This window comes from Mytilus galloprovincialis, chromosome 11 (genome assembly GCF_965363235.1).
Source record: "Mytilus galloprovincialis chromosome 11, xbMytGall1.hap1.1, whole genome shotgun sequence".
NCBI classification, from domain to species: Eukaryota; Metazoa; Mollusca; class Bivalvia; order Mytilida; family Mytilidae; genus Mytilus; species Mytilus galloprovincialis.
In genome coordinates, this window is record NC_134848.1 from 46,809,361 (window position 1) to 46,819,664 (window position 10,304).

The 10,304-nt window shown below is 33.2% G+C and overlaps 1 protein-coding gene across 14 annotated transcripts in view; it reads right to left on the reverse strand.

Annotated features, from left to right (window-relative positions):
- LOC143052272 (protein couch potato-like) overlaps window positions 1–9,654 on the reverse strand; it is a 92,008-nt gene extending 82,354 nt beyond the window's left edge. For all 14 annotated transcript variants that reach the window (XM_076225269.1, XM_076225278.1, XM_076225273.1 and 11 more), the window contains exon 1: window positions 9,150–9,654. In XM_076225269.1, the coding sequence (XP_076081384.1) occupies window positions 9,150–9,269 (120 nt within the window). In that variant the 5' untranslated portion in view covers window positions 9,270–9,654. The remainder of the gene's footprint in view (window positions 1–9,149) is intronic.
- Window positions 9,655–10,304: the final 650 nt, after the last annotated feature.

Consider the following 10,304-nt stretch of genomic DNA (forward strand, 5'->3'; position numbering starts at 1 on the left):
ATGAATATCATTCCTTATCTAAACATTAGTTAAGATGTTACTTCCGTTAAAACAGTATTTTGATTATCCGAAATTAAGCAACATGATACGTTTTACATGTATTAATGAGAAGTATAAATGTCACTATACAAATGTATGTATAGGCCTACCCATTCAGGAACCCGAATAATTCAGTCGTTATATTCCGCTGATCTACGATTTACACCTCGCAAGTAGGAGAGATCGATTACGGGAGGGACTGAATTATTCGGGTTATCCATTCAGAAGTTCAAGTTCCTTCCTCGTAAATTACGTTTACGAAACATCAATATCCTCATATAAAAGACATGGAAATCGTCCTCGATCGATAGAAAATTGACTGATTATTCGATCGAGTGATCGATTAATCGACTTGATCTATCGATATTGATAACTTATTCTGCCCCGACCTCCATCAATTTTGTTTCTAGCATTGAATATGAGTTTGTTTTTATTATTTCTGCAGCGCACATAACCCTCAATTATAACAACATGAGAATTTTGCTGGAATTCGGTTTTAACATCAATTGACAAGGTGGTAGACAATTGGATAAATTGGATAAAGTGACGAAAAACAATATTTGGTTAAATATGTCCGACAGCCAACAGAATCTCAATACAGCTGTCGACGTTTTTCCGTGGCATAATTTCAATAACGAAAAAAAAACTTGTAGAAAAATGCTCCGTGCTTTTCTTAAGGATAGTGGTTAATTCACGTTTTTCAGCAGCATATAATTACCAAGATACACATTTCCAAATTTACAAGAAATTACTCAATACATTTCAACACTACACCATCATAGATGTTTGTTTCAGGTGTGAAAATGTTCACTTTTTTCATCAACAGTTAATGTTTTTTTGTCAGAATTATACCGTTATAGTGATATAATCGTGTACAAAATGCCAGTATGCAAGATTCTTTTACAAAATGGCCTTGAACAGTTCGTTATAAATAAATAAATATCGACTTACAATATTGTGACATATTTATATGTTGTTACATAACCTACACTTGATGTTATAGTCATTTTATTATAAGTTAAATATATCTTTACATATTTTGTGATCATAACAAAATACACCTGCTGCCTTATGACACAGCTCATATACTTGTTCGGTTTCTTCTTCTATGAGAAATGTAAACATAATTGTGGTTAAATCTAAGTTTACGGTTTCATCTTTGTTTTTTTAGTAGTTTTTCTCCCTTTTGATATTTTGACCTAGGTGTCTGTTTATCCTCGACTTGTGATTATTTTGTTGTATGTTTTCGGTGTGCAGACTTTGATGAGACCTGGATTGAGTTCAATATCGTAGCGGCTACATAGGACTACATAGATGTAGGACTATATTGAACGAGTAGCTAGCCTAGTTGATATCAATAACTATGTAGCAGCTAGGGTAGCTACACGTGCAATAGTTATAAATCTACGTAGCCCTATGTAGCCGCTACGATATTGAACGCGACTCTGTGTGTACGATATGTATGCCACCAAAGAACATTCAAAGGAACTCCGAAAGGACAGTGGCGGATTTGTTATATTTTAAGGACAAAGTTAGGATCCAACAACTTCGGCGAGATATGTCGTTGACGAGTATTCATCAAGGAGGTCTGGTCGATCAAAATTTCTTGGTGTGCACTCTTGCTAAGAATGCATATATACAAATGCTGTTCGTGCATATGTTGGCATGTTATACGAAATTATCTCTTAATATCAAAATAGTTTTTAAATCACTTTGTTAATATACATGCTGTTCAAATAATTTGTGGTTAAACACAAAATAGTTATAACAGTTCCCCCCTGCAGGCCGTTCCTAACCAGATGCAAAAGTTATGTATATTGATAAACTTGAATCATAGGAAAGAAAAGAGTTGTCAAAGGTGCAAAGTCATTAAAAAACAAAAAGAGAAAGAAAAATATATTGTTTGACAGTATACAAAACAAAAGAAAATACCGAAATTTAAAACGGTTTCCCAAAAGCAAGATTACACACCCCGGTTCCCTCAACTAAGCCCATACACAATGACTAACTTTCCGAAGAGTATCGAGTGTCGCTTCGCCTAGTTCCGTTCGTTTACGCTTTTTACCCACGAACAAAGCCTGCTCTCATTTTTAAGCCAATATTATTTCTACCAAAGAACAAAATCGGATTTGTGTTAAAGCTTTATATAAAGTTTTATAAAAACACACAATAATGTAGATAAAACCATAACTCGACAAGTCTCTCTATGTTATTGTGGAAAGGAAACAATTATAGTTTTATTTAAAATTTTAAAAGACTATTGTGCATTGTTTGCCTATGTAAAATTAAATCGCTTATTAAAAGAGAAACGATCGATTGTTTGATCTGCACGAAGAAATACTAAACCGTTACCCCAGACAAGCCTTTGTGAAAAGTATAAGCTCTTTAAAATACATACATCATAAATGTAATTATTAAATTTGAAAACGAAAATTAAAATATGTCGTTTTTCTTGTTTCAAAGAGGTGACAAAGCACATTTGATCGAGACGGCGAGCCCATCATTGCCGGGAATCGTTCCTATAAGTTCAAAGAGGTATACATGTATGACATATGCTGAATGATTGATTGTTAGCGCTTAATTACCGTTAGTTCATAAGTATTCATGGCGTTGAGCGGAAGCAAGTATTTATTTCTTGTCATATTTTAATAGGGAACTAGGACAAGATATTCATGTCACCTAAATCCCTCTTTATTAAAATGAAAATAAAAAATTTGGCATATGAAGTAAGCCACTGGATTTTATGATAACTATCTGCCTTGATGGAGAGGGAAAATATAACAGATGTGTAGTTCCTCGTGTCCTTGAAATAAATCTCTTGTCCTTCAAATAAAACTATTGACGAAGCTCGTTCGCTAATTCTCAAAGAAACAATATCAATTAATTCATATCTTCATTGACGAGAAAGGATTTTACACATGCAGACAAGATTGTTTAAGTTATTTAGAAACGAAAATTATCCACCTATTTTAGTATGTAAAATTAAGCCATTTCTCCAGCAGATAAGCCTGCCTCATACCATCATCACCGAGATACTTTAATATTGTCACCAACGTTAAATCAATATAGTGAAATTCGTTGTTAAAAGACTAGTATACATGTAAGGTTTACAGATACTTGTGAAATGACTTGGCTACTTTTATACATTAGAATGATCACACGTGCAGTGATAGACTTACACGCTTAAAATGTTGGATCCGAGCAGGAGGGGGTCATATGATTGTTGCATATCATTGTATTTTTACCAATGAATTAGTACAAATGAACTTTGAAATCAAAGAAAAGATCGAGATATCAAACATTTGGTGACCTGTGATTGTTTACTTATACAGACAACCGTTGATAAAGGATATATACTTGTCTCTGAGATGCCTTTTTAAAACTTTACTTTGAATAAGTTTCGTATCCTTCCTATTGTAGAATACGGAGATCTTGTTCGATTGACGATGACACAAATTTGTCCATACAAAAAAAAAGTAAGAAATGTGAATATTACAGGTTATCAAGATTCGTCCATCATTCGGATTTCATACAAATGGTGGGATGGGTAGGGGTGGGGGATACGAAATGTTACGTAATGCATTTCAATGTGTTCAGACATACGCAGTGGCGGATCCTGGGATTTTCATAAAGGGGGTGACTAAATCCACCCTAAAAGGGGGCACACTCCAGTCATGCTTCAGTGATTCTCTATATATTTTATGACCATTTTTTTCAACAAAAGGGGACCCTGGATCCGCCTTCGATCATGTATGAAACCGCATGTGGGTGCGAATTTCGTGCTTGAATTGTTTTAAAATTTTGGCCTCAGATGATAAACTGCGACATGAAGCTATATGTCTTAGTGGCATTCCTACTTAAAATTATAAAATAACACAAAAGGCGTCATTCCTCCATACGTCTATATAGCTCTCCGATGATTCAACTTCATATTAGATTCCTGTCGGGAAATTTAAAATATTAATGTAAATCTTTGAAACAATGACGTACGAATCCTAAAAATAAAACGATTCTGAGCCCAATTAACTACAAAATATCTGTCTCGGCATGTGATTTACTGACTATTCTTACATTACCCGTTATAAGATAGATCGACTCTTCAATACTACTGCCGATATACAAATATTTAGTGACCAAGTAAGGCTAAAATAAACCAATATTATCCTTCTAAATGTCTATAATAGGTATCAATTATACACGAGAACTGTCAATACACGGGGTAATTACTAATGAAATAAAATCAATAGACTTCCATATGATAGTGTCTAAACCAGTCGTTACGATACCAAAATGGATTGCAATGTTTTAGACGCGGTCAGCTCGAGTTGTCAGAAATCGGCTTACACATAATACAACAGTAAGAGTTTTTTGTGCTTAATTTGTAGATCAAGTCAGCAAGGGAGTAGAGAAAAAATATGATCGGATTTGCTTCCTACATGCCAGAGGCCCCTCATGGGGGGTCCTAGTAATCACATAATCACAATTTTTTTGCCAATATAATCACATAATCATTAAATATTTGCTTATCTTTAGTAATCAAATAATCATAAACTTAAAATACAGTCCTAGGTAATTAAATAATCATGAAATATTTGGCTTAATAATCAAATAATCATTAAAAAAACGGCCAAGTAATCACATAATCAAAAACCCCATGAGGGCCCTCATGCCATTTCAAGTTATCATAAGAGTGACGATATGATTCAAAGTTCGTGCGATCATGATTCGACTGTCAAACATTGAACCACAGCTGCATTAATTGTTCATTATGATGCAATATCAATGTACAAGTCGTTTGGCTATTCTTTGTTTGGTTGCTGTTTCGTGGATCTCATTTTTATAATCAGCAGTAAAGACTTCCACAGCAACGAACCACCAAGTTTAAAATATATATAAAATAAAATGGCATAAAATAACTGTCTTGTAATCAAAATATAAAGTTGAGTTTTAAATAAAATAATTCTTTTTCCAGCATATGAAAAACCAATTTCCTATTTCTCTTTCACTTTGTGATATAATTCTTGCTGTGTTGAAGACCCATTGGTGGTATTTGTGTTGCTATCTGCTCCGTTTGGTCGGATTGTTGTCTCTTTGATACATTCTTCGTTCCCATTCTCAATTTTATCAAAAGGGGACATGTATTAAATATGGATCAATCATTTTTTTCTTGTTTCATATAAAACTCCTAGTTGGTCGATTGGTCTAAGTTGGAACCAGTCAGAAAGGGTTTCAGTGGTTTCTATAACAAACTAATCAATTGGTCAATACAACCCATGTGAACTCATTGTACTTCTATTGTGTGCTTTCTCAAAATGAAGTCTACATAAACTAAATTACGATGTAGGGGATGATAAATATTCAAAGAATTTCATTACAACCAGACCAATTCTTAAGGGACGGCCTATCAATTTCTCGGTCAATAAGAGAGTTAGTTTTCATGAATCTTTTCCTTACGGGATTCATCTTCCAAACGTGATGCATGCGAGACCAGCGCAAATTACCGCTCTGTTACCGACAACGATCAAATTGATGGCATCACTGGTCAACTAGAAAAGAAATTACCAAGTCAATAAATTCGACCGGAGCACTGTTTGCGAATCTGGTATTCATCAAGAAAATATAGGAGCAATCTTATGACATTTTTTATAGTACGATCAGAAAATATTTACAGGTCTTTACTCATGCCAGTTAGGTTTATATAAGAATTTAACCTTCAACCTGCACGATTATTATAATGCTTAACGAAGCTTTTGTTAATCTGGGGTAAAGTGTTCATTCAAAGTCCAGAAACACAAATTATCTATCCTAACTGATCCACTGTATTCACTGTATATAAAAAGGTTTTGACTCCCCGTTGATCCTCGTTTGATAAAATAATCCAGGGTGATTATGTCGGGTTTATTTGTTTAGAGATCAACAAATTGAACTTCACTCTAGGACTACGAACCTCACGTTATCTTCATACTATCTCTTTACTTAATTTAATGTTCAACATAGGATAACGATTCAAGTATTTCTTCATTAAAATCTCTCTCCAGATGAAATTCTGTAAACGGCTTTCAGTCAAATCATGTCTAGATCTACATTCATTACTGCGGTACGTGACTGAGGGGATGGAAAAAAACAAGCACCGGCCACAATTAATTCGTAATTGAATAAATTAATGTACCATGGTGCATCTGCGAATGCAGTATTGTATAACATTAAAAGAGTAACTGACTGTATTCCATTAAAAGACCAGACTACTGGGATGAAAGACTAGTTACAATTTGTCGAGCCCATAAGTTTTAGCCAATACAATTGACTGTTTCAGGCAGAAAACCCAGTTGATGGTTCTTAAACGTTGTGTTCCCTATGAAATAATTTTATGAAATGATTACGCTGCAAAATTCTGATTTGAACAAAATATATTTCTATTGTCTAAAACAAATGCATGCAACATAAAATCGTAACATGTCGGAACAGGAGCCCGTCTGGTTTTCTTAAGAAATTACAACTATTTCAACGTGGTCGATTTTTACCATGCACTGTTCAGTTAATTGCGGAAGAAAGTTAAAATGTGTTTTATAGTCTAGATTAATTAGGAAAGAAAGTAAATCGTCAATATCTATCCATATTTTCTTGTCTAACACGAATAAAACTCGTTATAAAATCAATTTTAGATCGTATGATTTGAAAGAAACAAGTAAGATGAAAACTTCAAACAGGCATTTGGTGCCTGCTCACGGAATTTAAACAAACAAATACTTCCGAAACATTTTATCGACTTTTGCTAATGTTGATATTGAGACGATATAAATACAGCTCTCAGTGGTCCTCTCTGATACATGTATGGTCTAACGCTCTTGAACCTGAAGCTTTCATTATGTTTGTTTTCTTCAAATTGTAATCCTGGCATTCAGCGTCCTCACTTTACCAAAAATGTATGCAACCGTGCATTTCGTGGGAAGAATTTATATTTAGTGTGTGATACTGACAAAACTCTTTTTTGTGCATTATATAACAAGTAATTTGTTTCCTCTCAAAAAACTTCCGAGTTTAAAAACCAAATAATGTACTGCATTCTTACGACAGACGCACTGAAGTCCGTTCTGGAAGAAGTTTCTTTCGCAAAGCTCCTAATGTTTTTCTTATAAAGAGGTTTGAATTACCACAAGTGACCTGGCAGGGAATGTGAATCTGTTTATATTGGCAACAACCTCACATGCATGTAGATGTACATGTATTTGCACGTTAAGCACGCGAAGCAGAATAATTTGGGTTGGGTATTCTTGGGTTGGAATATTGTCCTTAACATCTCAATATATCTTTATTCGTGACTCAGATTTCATGAATCTTCAACACCCTAGCGTAAGCATAGTATTTTTCACCTTGATACAAACCAACCACAATTTAAATTAATTTTGAAATAAATACAGAGCAAACTTATTTAAGAAACACAATTTAAAGTAATAAATAGCAATTATTTAAATGTTAACATCTGTTTTCGAGGTCATTTTATAGGTCGTTTAGTTCGTTTCAACTGTGTATTGAATGTCGTCGGATTTGGGTGGAATTAAACAAAAATTCTTTGTCAAACGGCTCAGTATAAAACTTTTTATTGTTCATAAGTATGTCGGATTATCCCGAATTTTGATGATCAAGCAAATCTTTTGGAACTTACTGCATAAAGGTATTAACTGTTGTTTAATCATGTTCCATTTTATATTTGAAATCTGATAATAATGGTACTCAAGACGTAATGAATAAAAGGGGTTCTTTATAAAACACCTAAAACAGTTATGAACATTTTCAATTTTCGTATATCCGAAAATAAACTGGTAAAAAAGTTTTTTTTGCGGCTAGGAATTGAAAAATGAGAGGGGTTACCGTTATGGGACGACGGGTATCATGGGTATCCCGCTAGTTATAAATTGGTTTATGGGTGTTTCTACAGAATAAAAAGGGATATATGGAGTAAGAAAATAAAGTCAAGCCCTATTACCGAGTATCATGCAGATCATGTAAAATAATGAGATAGGCAGGTATTAGCTTTCTTTAGTTAAAAAGAACAGCATGATAATTAGATCAGATATAAAGGAAAATATTTAACCAGAGATCAAGTCTGAGAAGTCAATTACCACCTGAGGAGACATGTAGATAGCTTAGTTGGAATCCATGTGGAACAGGTCGTCTCGCTATGGAAATTACCAACAAGAACAAAAAATGGTACAGAGACCCCTTGCCGTGGGACCCTCGTTAAACAGATAAAAAGGTCTTACAGTAATGATGTGTATACAGACAAGAAAAGAATTGGTACAGAGACCCCTTGCCGTGGGACCCTCGTTAAACAGATAAAAAGGTCTTACAATAATGATTTGTATACCGAATATGAATATGAAATTCATAAAGTGAGACAATATTTACATATTTCTTTCCTAGAGGCGTGATAAACATTAATTTTCATATTTTAACGATATGTTTTCTTTATTCAGTCAACTATAACATCGGGAATAATACAAAGAAATTGTTTATTGTTTTACAATTATAAATTTACATGTATGTATAATGAATGTAATTGATTTATTTGGACTAAAAAGAAAGCCTCTATGAGTAAATAGATAATAATATTCCCAAGGGCTCTTTATAGAGCTACAAATTGTTTCCAAATGAGAAGAGAATTTGATTACATCGTTTCATGTATCTCTGCGGATCAGGGAGAACAATTTTACTATCGTAATCTATCATGTTTAATGAGCTTATTTTCTGTAAATTTTCTTGTCTTACAACTTTTAAATAATTTAGCGACTGACTGACTTGGTGAATTCTTAATAGCAAAATATAAAATGATTTCGTAATAACGTGTATTATTCTTTTCTGAACAGATATTAAAAATGTAATTATAATAAATCTTCATTTCACGTTCTTTTAACATAACAAAAAAAACCCACAAAAATGCAATAAAACGTCAAGAAAAATAATACATTTTACAAGAATTTTAAAGAAAGTTTCAACATTTAAGGGGGCGTGTTCTTGTGTTCAATTTCAGTATCATTTCTCCATCGTCACGTGCTAGGTGACATTTTCACCTGCGCTCAGGTATGGTATTAATTAGGGTAAAATTAACTCACCTCTTCTTCTGGAGTTGTATTAACTGAGTCCATACTCTGTGATAACTGTATTGTAGTCTCCGTGTTTAAAGAGGAACTCGGAACCTCTGGAGTTTGCCTCATATTCGATGTTAGCAACATTTGATCAAAGTGAAAGTCACGGCACTAATTAAATAACTATTATTTTAAAGTAAATAAATTAATACTGGTTTAGTAAATATACACACTGTGTCTCCACTCAATATAAATTCCTATGTTTATTTAACGACTCTGAATTGTTGATTAACGTTATAATTTTATCGTGAACCGATAATATTTTGAATAACAAAACGTGTGCTGAAATATCACTTTCGGTGTTGAAATGTGCTAGTGCTGAAAGACTCGGGGGAAATGTCTCGTGAAAAACTTCCGTCACCTACATGTATATTTGCACGTGCTACACTTTTCCCCTTCAAAGTAAAACTACATTCTGCTTTCAAACACTTGTGCTTTCAACATAGTATTTTGTTATTTAAATGCACGCGAATTCACTGTGTACAATAGTCACGTGGTTTCCCACAATGCAATCAACTATTGGAAAAATGACCTGTAACCCCGCCCCATTGTTCTTAGTTAGGTTAGCATAAAACTTATTTATTTTCACTAAAAATCGATTATAGATTGAAATCGGATCATTTAAGACTAATGCTTTTATTTTTCCTAACTAAGATTAAATTTAACAATGATAGATCAACGAACTTGAGTCATTTCCAACCGTTTTATCAGGTTTTATAACAATTTCTAAATGTCTTTATTCAACATTTGTATAGAAATTCAATGGTTTGGAACGTATTTAAAGAAAATTCATTTCACCCAGTTTTGTATTTAACAAACAATGATCTATTAATAAAAGAGTGTTAAAAACTCTTTTCAATATGTTTTGACTGGGAGTCTAACGGGAACTTTATATGTACATGTCTGTACGCATATTTAATTTAATAATTATTTCATATTTTAAATATTATGACATAGATGATCGAACTATGACAAACTTGTATGAGTGGCATAATGCTTTTAAATTGATAGCAATACAAATTTAATGTTTATAGTGCTTTTATAATAGATGTGTTTTAGATGAAATTTATTTTATGACAATTGCGTCACAACTAGGACTAATATATTAATATATATTATGTT